The 22,444-nt window shown below is 34.8% G+C and overlaps 1 protein-coding gene across 1 annotated transcript; it reads right to left on the reverse strand.

Moving 5' to 3' along the window:
- Positions 1-1,426: 1,426 nt before the first annotated feature.
- Positions 1,427-21,913, reverse strand: LOC135842328 (uncharacterized). Its single transcript, XM_065359731.1, has 4 exons — positions 21,760-21,913; positions 21,200-21,643; positions 5,802-7,480; positions 1,427-2,042 (listed from the first exon to the last, which is right to left on the reverse strand). The coding sequence occupies exon 3, from the start codon at positions 7,115-7,117 to the stop codon at positions 5,813-5,815; it is 1,305 nt and encodes a 434-aa protein (XP_065215803.1). The 5' UTR covers positions 7,118-7,480; positions 21,200-21,643; positions 21,760-21,913; the 3' UTR covers positions 1,427-2,042; positions 5,802-5,812.
- Between the last annotated feature and the right edge of the window lie 531 nt (positions 21,914-22,444).

Raw genomic sequence — 22,444 nt, forward strand, 5'->3', positions numbered from 1 at the left:
ACTATACCTACACAATGCAGTCACAAAACCTAACCGATTCTTTAGATAGGTACGGTAATATGAAGATGTTTGGCAGCTAACGCGTATATATCCTTTAGCGGGATGACAGCTGAAACATCATGAGTGTGGTCATTAAGACATGTAATAACTAAAAAAGTGATTCAGTTTAAAAAGAAAAAAATTCTTTGAATTAATTTAGAAATTTTGTACCATTAATATTATGCTTTAGATAAAAAAAATCTTCTACATATTAAGGATTCAAAGTAAGCCGTTTTTTAATTGTACCTACTAAAACTAAATACTTAAAAATGGAAAAATAGTTAGGTATATCATACTTGTATTAATTTTTTCTATGATCATTGATTCTAAAAATTTTGCAGCTGTTAGTGTCTCTTCTTCCAGTTTTTTCCTCTCTTCTTCCAGCATCCTCGTCTCTTCTTTGACTTCTTTTATGTTTTGTTTCAGTACATTTATGTCCTCCTCCTCCGCAGCAATACAGCGCACTATAATATGTAATATGCAACAATTTAAATACAAAATAAAACTGTCTCAGACTATAAACTGATATTTAAAAAGTATACCCATAAAATAGTAGGAACTTATTATTACTTACCGATTTCAGCTGAAATTACTACTATTAAAAACACAATCACAGACAATCTATTGTTATTTAAAAACATTTTTCATTAGGTAGGCGATAATTTGAATTTAAAACTGTAGGTATAAAGTACCTAATCAAAATTATTTTATTACTTTTTTTTTAAATTACTACAAAACTTGCACTTTTACAGACGGATTAAATGCGAGATCGTAACTTTAACATGAGACATCAGTGCAAAATATTTGTAGGTATTGGATTAAAATTGAATTCAACATTCCTTATGTACCAGCGAAAATTTTCTGACAAGAGAATTTGGTAATATCTGATGGTAGATTAGATAGAAACACCAACGTATCTGGTACGTAGAAAAAATGAATCTATGTGTATAATATATGTACTGTAATTTTCAGCAAATGAATTCATCTCAACATTATCTCTTGAGGAAATATTCCGACAAAGAATTCAGTATTACCTGAGAGTAGGTAGGTACATTACCTAGATGGAAATACACATAAAACAAGCAAAGAAATCCTCCTGGAGGAATTCTATCTCAAATAAGTATCAATTATAAAACTTCAATCAGTAAACAATGAAAGCTTGTTGAAAATTTTCAAAATACATCAAATTGGATTGAAAAAAACCCTCTTGACTTTCTGACATTTGACATTTTGTTCAGACTTTTCTCAAATTCGGAATTCTAAACATCGAGTAATTTAGAACTTATCTTGAAGTGGAAACTTTCCATCCATTTTTGTATCATATTTTCTTAATTCTTACGATGTTTGGGAGCTAATAATTATGGATGTTACTGAAATCACAACTCACTTTACAACCAAAAATTACAAGTATTTATTAGATGTACTTGCACAACAAGATTATTAAACATAAATGTACATCAAAAATAAGGTAATTTAATTGAGATTTAACATTATATCGATTATTGTACAAAAATAAAAGTTCATCCAATAACGTAACAAAACATTCTCTGTAGCAAATAAAATTCAACTCAAAAAAAAACACAGTGCAGCGGAAATGCAAAGAAAAAACGTTTCCGGTACCTATAGAATGATAATACGGTGTTTCTATTTTCGTTTCCGTTTTCGCATTGCTTCTATAAATTATTATTCCTCACAAATTTGAAAACATTTTTTCCTACCGTTTAATTTGAGAGAAAAAAAAAACAAAATTGAAATTTTACACTTTTTATGAACATCTATCTAAAAGAGAAAAGATTTTGAAAAATGGAAACGAACACTCTCGACCTCGATTTTGTTCTCGTTTCTGTTTCTCAAAGAGACTAGCTTTCAGTTCCGTTCACGTTCGCGTTTCCTTGATCCTGATCGCAACGTTTCTTATACTTTTTTAGAGGTCGTCTCCTTCTCCTTTTTTTCTTGGGTTTTAGGCTGATTCCCAGAATCGTTTCCAGTGCATTTCCGCAGCACTAAAAAAAAAAAAAAATTAATAACATCGTCTTTCATTAATTAAATCCACATAATCCAATTCGACCGCATTTTAATTTTCAAAACACGAAAAATGATCATTAGTCGAATCGAATCCACCATTATAAAGTTTTAAAATCTATATTTGAAAAAAAAAAAAAAACAAAAAAACGAGTAAACTCTGCCAATCTTCTGAAAATTTTTTGTTTTATCCCTTCAACTAGTAATGACAAAAAAAAAAAAAAAAAAAAACTCAAAAATCTCACACAAATCATTTTCAAAATTTAAATGTTGGTTCGGTTCATTCTTCAGATACTTCTTCATAAACAAAGTTTCGTGTATTAAAGTTTCAAAAATCAAAATTTTTGATTTTAAAAAAATGAAAAAAATTCAAAATATTGTTTTTTTTTCAAAATTGAAAAAAATATTGAAACATATAGTATCTACATACTGAATAATACCAGCAATCGACTTCACATGTCTTTAAGTATCTAACCAAAAAAAAAATCCAAAATTCGTTCATCTTTACACATGAGGTAGGTATTCAAAACCTATTATTGTATATTCACCTAGTAACATTCGTATTTAAATCTCAAACGCTTTGGATATTAATAATAATTATCATTTTGCGTATCCATAACAAAAAAATGAATCGTACGCATATTATTCACAAATAGTCCTCACTCTGACGAAGACACGAGCAAAAAGTGTGCAGTTGGTTTGCATTTTTGAAGCCCAATTTCAGTTTTAAGAATTCCAAAAATCAAGACCAAATTTTAGCCTCGAAATTCTTCCAAATTGTTCAGAAACATTTTCGTTGAAATAATTCGGATTTCGTACAAAATTTTAATCCATATTAATAATAGGTTGAAACGATATTTTTTTTTCTAAAATTCTAAAAATCGTCAACAATTTAGAGCTCAAAATTCAAAGTTGCCACCCCCCCCCCCCCCAAACAACCCAAATCGAGTAACAATAGACTGAACGTTACAGAGTTATTCAGAAGTGACCATAATAAAATAACAGATGATATGAATTAAAATTCCGTAAAAAATTCAAAATTAGGTCATTTTTAAAAATTTTTGAGCCCAAAATTTGGTTATGATTTTTGAAATTTTTGAAAATGTGCGATGTGACCGGTGAAAATAGGTTAAAATTTCGGGAAAAATTCAAATATTTCGGTGAAAATGTTTTAAGGAGAGTTTTGAAAATTTTTGAGCTCAAAATTTGATCACGATTTTTAGAATTTTCGAAAAGAGAATCATGCGACCTGTCAAAATGGGTCAAAATTTCGCAAAAAATTCAAAAATTCCAGTAAAAATGTTTTTGGAGTATTTTTAAAAAATTTTTAGCTCAAAATTTTATTATGATTTTTGGAATTTTTGAAAATGTGCCATGTGACCTGTCAAAATAGGTTAAAATTTCGCGAAAAATCCAAAAAAATTTAGTAAAATGTTTTTTGAGTGTTTTTGAAAATTTTTGAGCTCAAAATTTGATCACAATTTTTAGAATTTTTTGAAAAGAGAGTCATTCGACCTGTCAAAATGGGTCAAAATTTTGCAAGAAATTCAAAAATTCCAGTAAAAATGTTTTTGGAGTATTTTTGAAAATTTTTGAGCTCAAAATTTGATCACAATTTTTAGAATTTTTTGAAAAGAGAGTCATTCGACCTGTCAAAATGGGTCAAAATTTTGCAAGAAATTCAAAAATTCCAGTAAAAATGTTTTTGGAGTATTTTTGAAAATTTTTGAGCTCAAAATTTGATCACAATTTTTAGAATTTTTAAAAGGAGAGTCATGCAACCAGTCAAAATGGGTCAAAATTTCGCAAAAAATTCAAAAATTCCAGTAAAAATGTTTTTGGAGTATTTTTAAAAATTTTTTAGCTCAAAATTTGATCACAATTTTTGGAATTTTCGAAAAGAGGTTCATTCGACCAGTCAAAATGGGTCAAAATTTCGCAAAAAATTCAAAAATTCCAGCAATAATGTTTTTGGAGTATTTTTGAAAATTTATGAGCTCAAAATTTGAGTATGATTTTTGAAATTATTGAAATTGTGCCATGTGACCTGTCAAAATAGGTTAAAATTTTGGTGAAAATTCAAATTCAAATTCAAATATTTCAAAGAAAATGTTTTTCGAGTGTTTTTGACAATTTTTTAGCTCAAAATTTGATCACAATTTTTGGAATTTTCGAAAAGAGGTTCATTCGACCAGTCAAAATGGGTCAAAATTTCGCAAAAAATTCAAAAATTCCAGTAAAAATGTTTTTGGAGTATTTTTGAAAATTTTTGAGCTCAAAATTTGATCACAATTTTTAGAATTTTTTGAAAAGAGAGTCATTCGACCTGTCAAAATGGGTCAAAATTTTGCAAGAAATTCAAAAATTCCAGTAAAAATGTTTTTGGAGTATTTTTGAAAATTTTTGAGCTCAAAATTTGATCACAATTTTTAGAATTTTTAAAAGGAGAGTCATGCAACCAGTCAAAATGGGTCAAAATTTCGCAAAAAATTCAAAAATTCCAGTAAAAATGTTTTTGGAGTATTTTTAAAAATTTTTTAGCTCAAAATTTGATCACAATTTTTGGAATTTTCGAAAAGAGGTTCATTCGACCAGTCAAAATGGGTCAAAATTTCGCAAAAAATTCAAAAATTCCAGCAATAATGTTTTTGGAGTATTTTTGAAAATTTATGAGCTCAAAATTTGAGTATGATTTTTGAAATTATTGAAATTGTGCCATGTGACCTGTCAAAATAGGTTAAAATTTTGGTGAAAATTCAAATTCAAATTCAAATATTTCAAAGAAAATGTTTTTCGAGTGTTTTTGACAATTTTTTAGCTCAAAATTTGATCACAATTTTTGGAATTTTCGAAAAGAGGTTCATTCGACCAGTCAAAATGGGTCAAAATTTCGCAAAAAATTCAAAAATTCCAGCAATAATGTTTTTGGAGTATTTTTGAAAATTTTTGAGCTCAAAATTTGATTATGATTTTTGAAATTATTGAAATTGTGCCATGTGACCTGTCAAAATAGGTTAAAATTTTGGTGAAAATTCAAATTCAAATTCAAATATTTCAAAGAAAATGTTTTTCGAGTGTTTTTGAAAATTTTTCAGTTCAAAATTTGATCACAATTTTTGGAATTTTTGAAAGGGTATCATGCGACCTGTCAAAATGGGTTAAAATTTCGCGAAAAATCCAAAAATTCCGAGTAAAATGTTTTTGGAGCATATTTGAAAAATTTGTACCCAAAAATTGGGCTATAATTATCGTGGCTTCTGAAATGGTATTATGCAACCCTTCAAAATGGGTTAAAATTTCCCGATATATTTGAATATGATGGCGAAAATTTTTTATGGTATTTTCCCGAAAATTCCATCCCAATGAACTTCTATCATCCAATACGATTGTACGCGACTTACGCGAGATCTGGAGTAACCCAAAACATGGAGCACCTTTGAAGGCAGATGTGGGTTTCTTAATCGCTAATTTCAAGATCCAAAATCTGAAAATGAGCGAAGGTTGCGATTTGATACTTTTTTCACTCGGTAATGCTCTCGTGACGTGCTTTATCTGTGGCTGAACTTTGATAAAGCTCATGTAGAGCTTTTCATGCTTTCTTTCTTTGGTGATGGAAAGTGACACAAGGGTTTCTATTGTTAATTATTTTGAAAAAGGACAACGACCGAGTGAATTCATCTAAAATAAACCTGGAGCCATATCAATTACATGGAAGCAAACTCAGTAGTATAGGTACTCACATATAATATATTTAATAACGTGGGGGTGGTAGCGGCGGATACTTCGCATCATCGTGCATGCGATCGTTGAGTGCGATCTTCATCAATCGTAATAACGCGCGGAAGAAATCATCCTCGAGTGTCGGCATATTGTCGATAACAACAGGATCAGAAAACCGAGATCGAGCGTCTGTAATAATTGGTGTAATTACACGATGCATTCCGCGAAAGATCGAAGGTTGTTGTAGAATTGTGTCGATACGAGCATGAGATGAAGTTTCTTCTCGATGACGAATAGTCGGAACGACGAATAAGTTTTCGACTCCTTTTTGACTCAGCAAAGACAGCAATTGGTTTAAATCAGTTCTGAATTCATCAGCGGGTAATTCGCGATTCGCTTCGTAATTTCCGATAGAACATATCAATGTTCGCGGAAGATAGGGAAGTTGAGCGACGAGATAGATGAATTCGAGGATTGGTAATTCGCGGAAGTAAAATTTGGACGAGTAATCAGCCTTGTTGGCGTCCACCGTCACAACACCGTGCACGTAACCGTCTCCGATCAACATCGCGTCAGTCAGGAAGAGAACTAGATCCTTGCTTCCATCCATCACCGCCTGAGTCAATCCGAGTGGATTTTTTCCAGTTGGCTCGAATGGAAAGAGCAGGTCAGCGCTTATGCCGTAATCTGCCTGAAAATCCGCACGGGCACGTGCGCGTTTCCTGTTCTGCGGCCCAGTCGGCTGGTGAACTTCTTCGACGGGACGATGTTGGAAGTCTGATGATTTTTTGATCAATATCGCCTGTTTCAATCGTGGCGACTCTTCTTCGTGTGTTCGCTGGATGCTTGATTTATTCTTAGAACGAGTTTTCTTTTTCATCGACGTTTTGTTGGAGTCGCGACGATCAGGATTAATTTTTCGCGAATGGATTTCGTTTTTCGAAGACGTTGAAACGTCTTCCATTTCAACACCGCTTTCATCAGGTGAAGTGCCAGGAGGAGGTGGTTCGACCGTTTCACTTTTAGGTTCCGGTGGTTTTTTTGATCCTGATGGTTCGTCGTCTTCGTCAGATATCGTCACCAACGGAACATTACGGCTCGGAAGGGGTCTTTGAAATGGGGCTGCGGAATTTCGAGCCACGATTGGTCTGCTCATCAACGGTATCATTGGTTTCCGAAAGGGAACCGCATGAGTGGGTGGGTACAGGTTAGATTCTTCACCTAAGTCGAAGCTTATTCCTGGATATTGAAGCGATAATCGATTACGCAGGTACTCGAGCTGATTTGAAATAATTCGATTACATTCTTTCTCCTCTTTTAGGCGCAGATTCGCCATTTTCGCTTCGATATCGAGATTTTCGTTCTCTTTGATGAGATCGTCGACTCGACGTCGAAACTCCCTTATTTTCGTTTTAATCCTTGAATTCTCCGACTACCGGTCTTCGATGGTACACTTCTTGGTCCGTAGAAGGGATTTTGTAAAGCGATTGTAGACTAGCATGGTTGAGCATTGTCGTCGCGGGCATTTCGATTCGCTACGACCATCTGGATCGAAAATTTCGCGATAACACTTGACATGAAATGTATCACCACATTCAGCGGTCACAATATGAGATTTGAGAACTTTTCCGTCGGGATTTAACGCCAAATTCGAGCCGCATCGAGCACATAAAGCGATAGTAAATTCGCTCGTAGATATCTGACGGAACAAAAGAAACAGGGAAAAATTACGTTATTTTTAATCATAATTGGAATTACTTAGTAGGGTATGATGTAAAAAAAAAAAAAACATGAAAAATTATGTGTTTTGATAAAAATGTACGTAATCGATACTGGAATTTTGGGCCCAAAAATAGGTCATGATTTTTGGAATATTCGGAAAAAAGTCATACATATTTTTAAACCCTTTTGAAGAATGTCTACCCCAATATTGAGTCAGTTTTTTCAGTAGTCACGAAAACTAAGGGTCAAGTGACCCATCAAAATACCCCTCTTCCATATTTTTCAAAGTAATTTCGATAAGGACATTTTTCGAATACCCCAAAAATCACGAACAAATTTTGGGGTCAAAAATTTTCAAAAATGCTCCAAAAACATTTGCGCCGAAATATTCGAATTTTTTTGCGAAATTTCAACCCATTTTGACTAGTCACATGACACCCTTTCAAAAATCTCAAAAATCAAGATCAAATCTTGGGGTTAAAAATTTTCAAAAATGCCCCAAAAGCATTTTCACCGAAATATCAGAATTTTCCGTGAAATTTCAACCCATTTTGATAGGTTGCACGACACTCTTTCAAAACTTTCGAAAATCATGATCAAAGGGCTCAAAAATTTCCAAAAATGCCTCAAAAACATTTTCACCGAAATATTTGAATTTTTCGCAAAATTTTCACCCGTTCTGACATATTACATGATACTCTTCTAAAAATTCCAAAAATCATGATCAAATTTTGAGCTCAAAAAACTTCAAAAATGCCCCAAAAAATTGATTCTCAATCAATTTGGATGGCAATGCATATTGTACCAAAAAATTCTAAAGTGGTTTTTATGTACCCAGTTGATATTGTTCATTTCAGATAAATTCACTCGGTTATTATACTTTTTCAAAATACATGATTAATATGTAATTGAAACCTTTGTGTCATTTTCCAGCAAAGAATTATAAAAAGCTACGTATTAGCTCCATAAAAATTCAGCCACAGATAAGGTAATTCACAAGAGCATGACCGACTACAAAAAGACATCATAAATCGCAGCCTCCGCTCATTTTCAGATTTCAGATTTGATGAAAGTTCATTAACCTACAATTTTCAATTTTCATAAAAGTTCCCAAAAAAAAACATTTTTGTCATCATATCGTTACCTTAATGCCAAATCTGTGTATGTGTACGTCCTAAGTCCATCCAAAAAAAAATCATCTTTCTGCATCACTGATAAGACTCCGGGATGGGTGCCCTGAATTGAAAAACTTGCATCTGAGTGCAGTAAAAGTGCATGACAGAAGATGCACGAAGTTAACTGATGTTCAATCCGAACTCGACTAACCCTTCTGAGTGTATCCAAACTTTATCAGTGATGTGTAAAATCGTACTTTTTTTGGATGGACATACACAAATTTGGCATTAAGGACATTAAGGTAACAATATTTGAATTTTTCAAGAAATTTTAACCCATTCTGATGGGTTACAAGGATTACAAATTTACAGAAATCATTACGACACTGCTTAAAGACTGGCTGAGGTTCTATGTGACTTTAGATGGAAAGAATAGCACTTGGATAAGGCAAAAGAACGGCTAACCATGTCACAGGGAAGCATCCTGTCACCCATTCTTTTTAATATCTACACCAAGGATAAACGAGTCGGAGGTCCTACACGTTGCGTCCTTTATACAGATGACTTGGCACTCACAGCATAGTGCGCCATATTTGTAGAGGTGGAAGACATGCTGAATCAGGTAATAGAAGAACTCAAGGCATACTACAGAGCCAACCACTGGGGAAACACTGCACTAAACCACACTGACCATCCCAAATATCTAGGAGTGACCCTGGATAGATCACTCACTTAGCAGCAACACTGTGAAAAGATCAAAATGAAAGTGGCTGCTAGGCTGCTAGAACAAACCTGATCCAAAAGCTGGTAGGCAGCAGATGGGGAGCTAAAGCCTAAACCACAGGTCCTGCTTACATCAGCACTAGCGCTGTGTTATTCAGTTGCAGAATATGCATGTCCAGTACAGGGATGATCAGCTCATGCTAAAAAAGTAGATGTGCCCCTAAATGAAGCCTGTTGAGTGGTGACACTCACAGCTCTGCATTGTCTTGCAGGGTTGCACCACTGGAGGTACATAGAGAGGTGGCTGCCAGCAGAGCTGTGGGACCAAACTGATCCCAAAACTGGAACAGGATTAAATCCAGATTCAAATCCAATCCCAAAACCGATATTGTTATTTTTTTGATCCCAAAACACTGAAAAAATCCCAGAACCAATATAATTTTGAACCCAAAACAATCCCAAAACTGAAACAATTTTGTTTTGGTTTTGGGATTTCAATTTTTGCCTTTTTCCCGTGATTTTCTTTTGATAAATGGTCATTTTACATCATTTATTGTCAATCATTCAGATTTTAATGAAAATTACTCAACATTTCGACAAATTAAACAAAATATGCATTTAAAACGTAAACTAATTAAGGTGCACCGGGGGAAGTTGGAATTCGGGGTAAGTTAGAAAACTTGCTCTAGCGCCTAGAGGTTTATATCTGGTGAAGTGCCACTAAAGGCGACTAGAGGGTACTACCCCTACTTCATCACGGCATAAAAATTTTCGCGATTCAGTTTCATTTTAGATGTCTTTGGTTCAATTGTATTTTGTTGTTGTTTTGAACTTATTTTGAATTTGGTCTAAAATATAGACTTTCTATTTCTTAGTTTTTCGCATATAGCGGACGAACCGTGCGTCCTAGTGAAAATCTGATGAGAGTGATCTCAAAGAGAATTAAATTCTCTACAATTTCATTACGGTGCAATTTTTCTAGGACGCTCGGTTTGCGATCTACGCCTCTGCAAAGTTTAGCCTGTTCTGACTTCCCCCAATTGGGGTAAGTCAGGACAGTTTATATTTTATTCCACTGAGCGAAAGCTACTGTGTCAATCGCGCTCAAATTTTTCATCTACGTTTCCGTCCGTTATCTCGATACTACCTATTTGCATGCTGTATATCGTTTATACACTGAAATTTACGAAGCATGTCGTCTCAAGATATTGCTAAAGTTCTCTCCAAATTGGATGCGATTGAAAAAAAGGTAACAAATACAAATTCGAAAATGGATAACCTGGATAAAAAATTCGACGAGTTGAATAACCAGGTAAAAAAGAATAAAGAAGAATTACAAAAACAGATTGACGATCTGAACCAGATTAATATCAAGATTCAGCGATCAGTGAATGCATTAGAGGTGTATAGTCGTAAAAACAACTTAATTATCAATGGTATCCCTTTCTCTGAGGAGGAAGATGTCCGTAATACTGTACTCGACCTTGCAAAGAAGCTCAACGTAAATCTAAAAGATTATAATATCTGTGCTGCCCATAGATTACCAAGCGGTTCAAATCCCAGCGATCCGGCTATAATTGTAAAATTAAATTGCAACGAATACAAGGTACAGCTTATCCGAGAGGCTAAAAAACAAAAACTATCAGCAGAAGTTCTTGGTTTCCCAAACAATAGCAAAATATTTATCAACGATCACCTGTCAAGGGAGGCTGCTGGTATATTCAAGAAAGCCAAAGTACTGCGAAATGAAGGCAAACTGCTAGCCACATGGACTTTCAATGGCTATGTATTCATTCGTAAAACGGAGGAGGATCGTGCAACAAAAATCACAGAGATTAACCAGTTGGATCAATACGTCGAAGTTATTCATCTAAATACATACGAGTCCAACACGGTGCAGAGAAAGCTACGTAGTAATCGGCACACGTCAAAGAAATAGAAATTTGCTTCTCTCTCAGCTCACTGCCCAGTACAGACTGGTCACCTAGGGCAGTTTAGACCATCCTCTCAGCCAAAAATCAGCAAATCAAACCACATATGGATAGGTAGTTTGAACGTAAGAACTTTGAAAGATGAAATCAAATTGTGGGAACTAGAAGATGCTTTTATAAACTCAAATATCCACATACTGGGCTTGTCTGAAATTAGAAGAGATGGCGAAAGGATTTTAGAGACAAAAAACCATAATTTATTTTGTTACAAAGGGGATGCATCGGGTCAAAAGGGTGTGGGTTTTTTAATTTCAAAAAATATGAAGCAAAAGCTTGTTGAATTCAAAGGTGTCTCGGATAGAATAGCAGTGGCAAAATTCTGGTCAAAAGGAAACTCTACACTAACCCTTATTCAAGTCTATGCTCCAACTGCTCAGGCAGAAGAAGATCAGATGGATTTATTTTATAATGAGCTAGCAGACACAATAAACGACTACAAATTAACAGCCAAAAACCGGCTAATTATTCTTGGGGATTTTAATAGTCAAATTGGCGATCGTCTGTCTGAAGAGGAAGCAATTATAGGCCCATATACGTACGGAAAAAGAAATCAAAGGGGGGAAAGATTAATTGAATTTTGTAATGAGTTTTGTTTTAAGATAGTAAATACATTTTTCAAAAAAAGAATAAATAGAAGATGGACATGGGTTTCTCCCAATCAGGAGGTTAAAAATCAGATTGACTTCATCTTGGCTCCTCAAGCCTCTGAAATCATTCTAAACTTTGATATTCAAAATAACTTTAACTTTCACTCCGACCACAGACTGATAAAATGCAAAATTAATATTGATAAATGGAGATACAAAAAAGCAATTTTAACTAAATCAAACATAAGAATACCAGAAAATGCAAAAAACCAATACAGAACATCTTTAGATAAAGTTTTCGAAACTAATTTTAACAGCTATCAACATTTGGATGCGGATAGCATTAACAAATCAATCATTAAAATTATTTCCGAAACGACCCAAAAAGTAATGGTAAACTCCAAAAATCCTTCTCCTGTCTCCTCTTCTAGGGAAATACCCCCAGAAATCTCCAAACTTAGAAATTTAAGAGTTAAGCTTAGGAATATTAGACATAAGTCCCTGGCAGATAAAATAGAGCTATCCCTGGTGTGTAAATTAATAAAGCATAGATTGTGTCAGGTAAAGGCCAGTAGAGAAAATGACTTTATTCAGAATATTCTAGATACATCAAGAAGTACAAAAAAAATCAATAGGAACAGATTAGTGGGCAGAGACTGGTCTAGCTACCTCATAAACAAAGATGGTGAAAAAATTTACTCTAGGAAGGGAATTAATGATCATGCTTCCTCCTTTTACAAAGCATTGTACTCTGCAAGGATGGATCTAAGCTGCCCCCAGTCAAATACTCTTCTCAGGGTGTCTATTTTGCCTGACAACACCCCTGACATAGAGCTAAATGAGCCTAGTTTTTTGATGGATGAAATAGAATGGGTAATAAAAGGTTTAAAAAATAACAAAGCAGTTGGCACAGATGGTTTATGTAATGAGCAATTGAAAAAAGGAGGGTATCAGATGTTTAAGGTTCTAACCATACTATTTAATAAATGCTTGATGGAAAGGAGAGTCCCCTTAGATTGGAAATCTTCAAATATTTTACTATTATTTAAAAAGGGAGATCGCCACAAAATTGAAAACTACCGACCCATAAGTCTGTCCTCAACACTAGCAAAAATTTTTTCGAAGTTAATTGAAAATAGAATTAGAAATGTCCTAATGAGTAACCAATCTTGTGATCAGGCAGGTTTCCGGAGGGGTTTTTCAACTGTTGACCACTTATTCTCAGTGAACTTGTTGATTGAAAAGAGTAGTGAGTATCAATTAGATCTCCACCTTGCCTTTGTTGATTTTAAGAAAGCTTTTGACTCAGTGGACCATGCCTTTATGATAAATGCACTGATGGAACAAGGTGTCCCTCTACAATTCATAATGGTCATCATGGATTTATACTCTAATCTAAAAGCTAAAATTATGACTGAAATAGAAGGAGACGAGTTTGGAATAGGAAGGGGGGTAAAACAAGGGGATCCTCTATCGCCAATTATTTTCATAGCAATCTTGGAAAAAATCTTCAGACATCTAAACTGGGAAAATAAGGGGGTAAAAATCAATGGAAAAATTCTAAACAACTTAAGGTTTGCAGATGATGTAGTATTAATTGCGGAAAATTTAGAAACCCTGATAGAAATGATTAAGGATTTGTGTAAAGAATGTACTAAAGCAGGTTTGGAACTAAATTACGATAAAACAAAAATTCTTTCAAAAAAAACAGGAAAAATAAATGTAGAGGGAAACTATCTGGAAATGGTCCAGGAAACTGTTTACCTAGGCCAGCTCCTGTCTCTTGACAATAAAACTGGGAAGGAAGTTAGCAGGAGAATATCCTTAGGTTGGAGGAAATTTTGGTCGTTAAAATCTATATTGAAAGGCCCTTTTAGTTTAAAACACAAAAGCCTAATTTTCAATAGCTGCATTCTCCCCACCATAACATATGGGGCCCAAACTTGGACAACATCAAAGACCATAGAAAATAAATTGAGGGTTACACAAAATTCAATGGAACGTTCGATGATGGGCATAAAAATCAGGGATAAAATCAAACTTTCAATAATCAAAAGATCTTTTATAAACAATCTAGATTTTGTAAAAGAAGTAAGAAGAAAAATTTGGAATTGGGCAGGCCATGTGTCCAGGCTTAGAGATGGTCGATGGACAGGGGAAATAGCACTGTGGACCCCCAACAAAACAAGAAAAAAAGGTAGACAGAAGGCAAGGTGGAGAGACTCTATTGTCAGTTTCTTGGGGAATAGACAGTTTGAGAGAGTAGCTCAAGACCGCTGTGAGTGGAGTAGGCTGAGAGAGACCTTTGCCCTTGGGCAATAGTTGAATGGACATGTACTTTCTAGTCTAAGTAAAAAAAAAAAAAAAAAAAAAAAAAAAAAATGTTGTTAAAATAATTTGTTTTAATATTGACTAATGTTTGTACTGTCAATTCGCTAATAAAGGTTTGTTACTTGTTACTTGTTACTTACGTATTAGCTCCATAAAAATTCAGCCACAGATAAGGTAATTCACAAGAGCATGACCGACTACAAAAAGACATCATAAATCGCAGCCTCCGCTCATTTTCAGATTTCAGATTTGATGAAAGTTCATTAACCTACAATTTTCAATTTTCATAAAAGTTCCCAAAAAAAAACATTTTTGTCATCATATCGTTACCTTAATGCCAAATCTGTGTATGTGTACGTCCTAAGTCCATCCAAAAAAAAATCATCTTTCTGCATCACTGATAAGACTCCGGGATGGGTGCCCTGAATTGAAAAACTTGCATCTGAGTGCAGTAAAAGTGCATGACAGAAGATGCACGAAGTTAACTGATGTTCAATCCGAACTCGACTAACCCTTCTGAGTGTATCCAAACTTTATCAGTGATGTGTAAAATCGTACTTTTTTTGGATGGACATACACAAATTTGGCATTAAGGACATTAAGGTAACAATATTTGAATTTTTCAAGAAATTTTAACCCATTCTGATGGGTTACAAGGATTACAAATTTACAGAAATCATTATGACACTGCTTAAAGACTGGCTGAGGTTCTATGTGACTTTAGATGGAAAGAATAGCACTTGGATAAGGCAAAAGAACGGCTAACCATGTCACAGGGAAGCATCCTGTCACCCATTCTTTTTAATATCTACACCAAGGATAAACGAGTCGGAGGTCCTACACGTTGCGTCCTTTATACAGATGACTTGGCACTCACAGCATAGTGCGACATATTTGTAGAGGTGGAAGACATGCTGAATCAGGTAATAGAAGAACTCAAGGCATACTACAGAGCCAACCACTGGGGAAACACTGCACTAAACCACACTGACCATCCCAAATATCTAGGAGTGACCCTGGATAGATCACTCACTTAGCAGCAACACTGTGAAAAGATCAAAATGAAAGTGGCTGCTAGGCTGCTAGAACAAACCTGATCCAAAAGCTGGTAGGCAGCAGATGGGGAGCTAAAGCCTAAACCACAGGTCCTGCTTACATCAGCACTAGCGCTGTGTTATTCAGTTGCAGAATATGCATGTCCAGTACAGGGATGATCAGCTCATGCTAAAAAAGTAGATGTGCCCCTAAATGAAGCCTGTTGAGTGGTGACACTCACAGCTCTGCATTGTCTTGCAGGGTTGCACCACTGGAGGTACATAGAGAGGTGGCTGCCAGCAGAGCTGTGGGACCAAACTGATCCCAAAACTGGAACAGGATTAAATCCAGATTCAAATCCAATCCCAAAACCGATATTGTTATTTTTTTGATCCCAAAACACTGAAAAAATCCCAGAACCAATATAATTTTGAACCCAAAACAATCCCAAAACTGAAACAATTTTGTTTTGGTTTTGGGATTTCAATTTTTGCCTTTTTCCCGTGATTTTCTTTTGATAAATGGTCATTTTACATCATTTATTGTCAATCATTCAGATTTTAATGAAAATTACTCAACATTTCGACAAATTAAACAAAATATGCATTTAAAACGTAAACTAATTAAGGTGCACCGGGGGAAGTTGGAATTCGGGGTAAGTTAGAAAACTTGCTCTAGCGCCTAGAGGTTTATATCTGGTGAAGTGCCACTAAAGGCGACTAGAGGGTACTACCCCTACTTCATCACGGCATAAAAATTTTCGCGATTCAGTTTCATTTTAGATGTCTTTGGTTCAATTGTATTTTGTTGTTGTTTTGAACTTATTTTGAATTTGGTCTAAAATATAGACTTTCTATTTCTTAGTTTTTCGCATATAGCGGACGAACCGTGCGTCCTAGTGAAAATCTGATGAGAGTAATCTCAAAGAGAATTAAATTCTCTACAATTTCGTTACGGTGCAATTTTTCTAGGACGCTCGGTTTGCGATCTACGCCTCTGCAAAGTTTAGCCTGTTCTGACTTCCCCCAATTGGGGTAAGTCAGGACAGTTTATATTTTATTCCACTGAGCGAAAGCTACTGTGTCAATCGCGCTCAAATTTTTACCCTAGGTTAAGAACCCTTATGGGAACCTACATAATAAATTTGATCCATATTGGTTCATTAGAAGGGGAGTAACAGCTGGTCAAAGTTGAAATTACGAAAAATCATTCTGACTTGCCCCGGTGCACCTTACACAATTGGATTTTTCATGTCAAAACCTCCCATTTTTTAGACCCTCGCAGGGTCCAAATCCAATCTGGTCCATTAGTCAATTTGGGCTTGAAATTGGTTGAAATGAAAATCCCAAAAAAACTGAAACCAATTCAACTCAGAACCAAAACAATTTTTTCAATCCCAAAATGAATCTCGAAACTGAAATGAAAATTTAGAAGAGCAAATCTCAAAATAAATCCAATCCCGAAATGAAAAAATTTCAAACCCAAAACTGAAATCCAATCCCAAAATTGTTTCGGTCCTCTGGCTGCGGGTCCAAAACGATGCCCAAACTGGAACCAATTAAATTCTGATTCAAATCCAATCTCAAAACCAATCCCAAAACCTAAAGCTCTTTAATACAAGTATGGAAATAGATTATGCTCTTAAGAAAGTCTTAGAATTTTACATAAGTTTTACATACTGCGCACGCATCAGATCAGCTGTTCACATACAACGTTGCACCCCATTGGTTGCTCCACCGCGTGACATCAACCTGTCATGCGCAGTACGTAACACATATGTAAAATGCTATGACTATCTTAAGAGCATAATCTTTTTCCATACTTGTAAGTATTAAAGAGCTTTACCAAAACAAAACTTGTTATTTTTCTTGATCCCGATACCAAAAAAATCCCAGAACTGATATAATTTTGAACAGGCTTGTCAGACTGGACCAAAAAACTGGACCAATGACCATGACTGGGCCCAAAAATGCACACAAGACTGAGTGCACCAGACCAGATCTTGGACCTCTAAAAAAATGTATACCTATAAATATTAACCAAACAGATGATCCTTTTCAAAAAAAATAACAGGGACAGACCGAGACCGAAAACCTTTCTAAAAAATTGGACCAATGACCGCAGTTTGGACCTCAGTTATGTCCAATTTTTCAAATTTATAATGCCATTTTAGATGCCTATTTCGAATAAATTTCCACTGTGATTTAATTTCTTTCAAACTTTCAATGTATTGAAAGTAAAAATCCCATTTTTCAACTCATCTTATGTGTTAGGAAGCTTTTTCATTTCTGAAAAATGAAGACCATTTTTTGGACATGGGCTGACCCGTGACCGCCATGACCACAATGAAAATTTCTGGTCAGGACCAGACCAGACCAGACTGACCAGACCGACCTACAAAGACAAAAAATGCAGAACCAAATGACCAGACTGGACTGTTTGAAAGCTATAAACTAGGACCTTGATTTTGGAACAACTGCAAAGCCTGAGTGGTCCTACAAGCCTGATTTTGAACCCAAAACAATCCTGAAACTGAAACAAAATCTTTTGGTTTTTCAATTTTTTTGTTTTTTCCCGCCATTTTATTTTGATAAATGGTCATTTTACATCATTTATTGTCATCCATTCAGATTATAATAAAAATTACTTGACGAATTGAGCAAAATATGCATTAGAAACGCTAACTAATCACTAGGGTGCGGCATTATATGCAAATGCATATTTTGCAGGTGATCTCGGATTCTAAAAGTAATGAAAGCATTTTACGTTTCAGGGAAATCCCTGCATTTTGAGCCCAATTTCATTTTACATATTTTACATATTTTGGGAAAAAACGCGTATTTTTACATATTTTGAGTATTTTTTACACATTTTTCACACATATTTTCACATATTTTGCCAAATTGAAAAATTGCTCAAAAAACAGTCATTTTACGTTTTTTATTCTCATAAAAAATCGTATAGAAAAGAAAATTTTGTATAAAAAAAATTTAAAAACAAATGTTTATTCTTGCGAAATTTGAATTTTTGTTCTTTTTTTTTCATTTTTCTTTGGTGTTTAGACTTGGAGTAAAATTTGGACAACAATTTTGAACACAGTTTTCGAACAGCTACGAAATGATACCCATATTAAAGTTGCATATTTTTTACATATTTCAACAAAAAACGCATATTTTGGCCATATTTGGGGTAAAAAAGGTCGCATATTTAATGCATATTTCGGTCTTTTTACTCACATATAATGCCGCACCCTACTAATCACACTATCATGTCGAATTCATCTCATCAATTCAGGAACTAAACCAATGTTTTCAATCCCAAAACTAATCCTCAAACAGAAATGAAAATTGGGAGAACGAATCCCGAAACAAATCCAATCCTGAAATGAATAAATGTGATGCGATCTGGGATAGGGTACCCAAAGTTGAAAAAGTAAATTTCGTTCTACAGCAAAAAACAGTTGAGATATTGAGAAATGTCAATTTTCAGGTTACACTGAAAACTTGTTCTAGACACTGTTGGCTATCATGTAGCATAATAATTACCTCTGAAAGAAATATTTTCCCCTATTAAATACCCGAACAAGCGGAGGTCGTAGGTTCAAGTCCTCCTCCGGGCCAAAATTTTTTTATAATTTTTTTCACTTATTTCTTTTTAAAGTCGTGAGTTTCTGTAAAATTTTCATTTTTTACGCATTTTAATGTTTTTTTTTCAAATTTTCTGTACAAAAAATGTGTTTCCCTCAACATGATTCAACAAATAGTCAACAAATGTTGACACAATTTTTAAAATTTGATTGTTTATAATTTTGAAGTATCATATCAAAATTTCAGCCAATTTAGTGCAGTAGAAGTCGAGAAAATAATTTTTTTCGAAATTTTGAAGGAAAAACTTTAAACTTTGATTTTCTCAAAATTTTCTTTTCTAAGCAGAAACTTCAACTGTTCATTGCTCAGCCGCAAAAAGGGCTAGACTTAATATCTTTTTTTTAAAAAAAAAGCTGACATTTTAAGCTTTTAAATGACACAATAAAAACAAAAAAAAATTTTCCGACTTTGGGTACCCTATCCCAGATCGCATCACAAATTTCAATCCTAAAACCGAAATCCAATCCCAAAATCGTTTTGGTCTCACAGCTCTGTTGCCAGAGCAGAAAAAACTAAAGCAACACACAACCCCCTACACCCCATGCATGGCTACAACAAATTATCAGAGAGCAGACTAAAATCCAGACACAGTTTCCTGAGAACAGTGAATGAACTAAGTGCTCCTGCCAAAGTTGAACCCTGTCAAATCTGAAGCAATACTATGAGAGAATCGTTGCCTCGAGGCAGCCAACTGAAATACAAGTAATACAACCTCTGGAAAATGCTGAATAGACCGAGAAGTGGAAAACATGCTCAAAATCCAACCTATATACAGATGGCACTTTGCCTGATGACGAACTATGCGAATGTGGCGAGGTACAAAACGACAGACTGCACCTTTTCAAGTGTCGATTATTTGGTGACTTTGCCGTAGACAAACTGGACCAAAGAACTGATGATGAGGGGATGAAGTTCCTCAAATACTGGGACAAGAAAGGACTTTAGATAGTATAGTAGACTGGACAAGAGGGGAAAAAACGTGATACCCTTTCAGGAACCACAACCATCATGGCCCATTTTAAGGCTACAATTTTTTCAAAAATGCACAAGAAACAATTCAGCCAAAATATTTTAATTTTTCGTGAAATTTCAACCCATTTTAACAGGTTGCATGACACCTTTTCAAAAATTTCGAAAATCATGGTAAAAATTTTGGGCTCAAAAACTTTCAAAAACGCTCCAAAATACATTTTCACTGTTTGTGAAATTTTAACCCATAGATCACTTTTTGCCAGTAGGTAAACAGTTGTACTGTTTACTGAAGGACTTTAGACAGATGAATCAACGGAGTTTATCACTCTCAGATAAATACAGTAGGTACCTATTTTATGATTATGATGATGGAAAGAATTTGTCACTCTGCTGTCACTATCACTAGATAAAAATCATATCAGTAAAAAATGAAAGTACATACACAATATAAACAGACCAGACCGACAAAAAAAAAATGACTCGAAGTAATTTTAGCTCAAGTCTACTTGTAATACTCATAAGACCTTACTCGATCGTTCGTTACTTCGGTCATAACTCATAATTTTAGTACATCTACTCTACGCATTCTCCGCCGATACAGCTTTTACCAAATAACCACCTCATCTCTTAGGTTCAAAGTAACCACGAAGAGAGCTAATGAAATCCAGGGTTTGCTTCGAAGTGAAACACAACTTGTTATCCTCATCCTTGCCTTCTGGCGCTTTAACGACTCCATCAACGAAATCTTGCAAATTTACGTAGTGGCCGTTGAGAACTTTAGACCAATTTTCTCTCTGCATACTAGCTACCTTCTTGCGTAATTCAAGATGACTCATGTCTTCGAACTCGAATATGGGTAACACATACACTTTCTTAGTACCTTTCCTCCTGAACGCATTAAGCAATTGACCATAATCGTAACGAATTTGATCGTAAGGTTTATTACTTCTGCAATCCGTGTTACCGATGCAGAGGAGTACGCATTTCGGTAACGTATGAAAACGAGCCAAAGACTTGATCAGTTCACTTATCGTTAAGAATTCCTTGTACAACTGCGCCTTTAACGAGAACTTCATATTATTGGTTTTGACTTCTCTAGCGATATTAAAAATATAACCGTCACCCATCATCATAAACCTGTAGACGAACACCGCATTGCAGGACATTTTTTCATAATAACATACAGGTAGACCGAACGAATACGCTCCCGATGGACAAAAAGGCCAGACGGCCATCGGACCAATGCCGAAATTCTCTATAAATTTTCTTTTCCATACTTGAATTCTCCCATTTACCTTCTTCGTTGATTCATCTTGATCATACGTTGTTGGATGAACCTGACGTTGATGAGAAGGAACCTCAAAACTGATTGGATTCGCCATCTGTGAAGTCTCTATGGTTTGATTTTCGTCTCGGGGTTTACTTTCCGCCATATCCTGGTCATTCTCGGTACAGGAGTTCGTCGGATTAGCGATGTTTCTAAGTCGTTGCTGATTCGATTCTATGTCCTCAATCAGGGATTGCGTTTCTTGTTCGACAAATGCTGCAAATAGCTTGACATTCGTCTTCAATATTTCTAAGAGGTCTTCTTCCGAAGGATTCGTCAACGGTAGCATTTGCAGCAGTCGTTTCAGCGTTTTACAATGCTGCATTACCTCGTTCGAACTCCAGTCAGGGTGCCGAAACTGCACATCCATTCTATGAGAATATCTTTCTGTTTACGGTCACTATGACGAATTCTAAACAATGATAACAAAACGAAGAAGATGAGTTTACGAAGAAATTGGGTATTTACTGCAGCTTGGGCTTCGAGACGCCTTGATATTTGTAATCTAACTTGATGAGTTGTACTTACTGTGAAATCGATTAACGTTGTATCAACCCAACATCGTTCGAATTGATTCAATGAATTGAACAATTTTACAAGAAGTTTAAGGATAAGTTAATACATTACAAGCAAAAAATCAAAAATTCAAAATAAGAATTCGGCAGCTGATACTGATAAGAAAAAAAAATATGAAAACGTAGAATCAGTGTAGCCACGGTATGAAAACAATAAATTCTCAAATCGATTGTCAAAATAATTTTTTTTAAAAATTAAAAATATGAAAAATCACATTTTTAAAAAAAAATTGTCAAAGTGAAATTTTGCTTTTGGAAACCAAAACCTTGAAATTTATTTTATTCAAAAACTTGTCCAGCTCCACTGCTCCAGTGTCTACACTATTACATTACTTTCACAAGTTCACAAGTTTTTAACTCTTTTTCAGACATCAGACACTTTTGGCCAATTTTACATACATACTTAACTTTTGTCATTTGATTGGATACAATTGACTCTATACAGCCCAAAAGATACTCAGGTATCTCTGTATGTATGTACGCGTGTAATTTTCTCCTACATTTTGCTTTCTTTTGAGAAAATAGGCAAAAATTCATCATCTGTCAAGATTTCAAGTGCTAGAGCTAGAGTGCGTTTTTCGAGTTTTGTTAAATTTTTAAAAAAAATTAAATTTAGGCCGAAAATGAGGGGAAAATCA

This window comes from Planococcus citri, chromosome 4 (assembly GCF_950023065.1).
Source record: "Planococcus citri chromosome 4, ihPlaCitr1.1, whole genome shotgun sequence".
NCBI lineage: Eukaryota > Metazoa > Arthropoda > Insecta > Hemiptera > Pseudococcidae > Planococcus > Planococcus citri.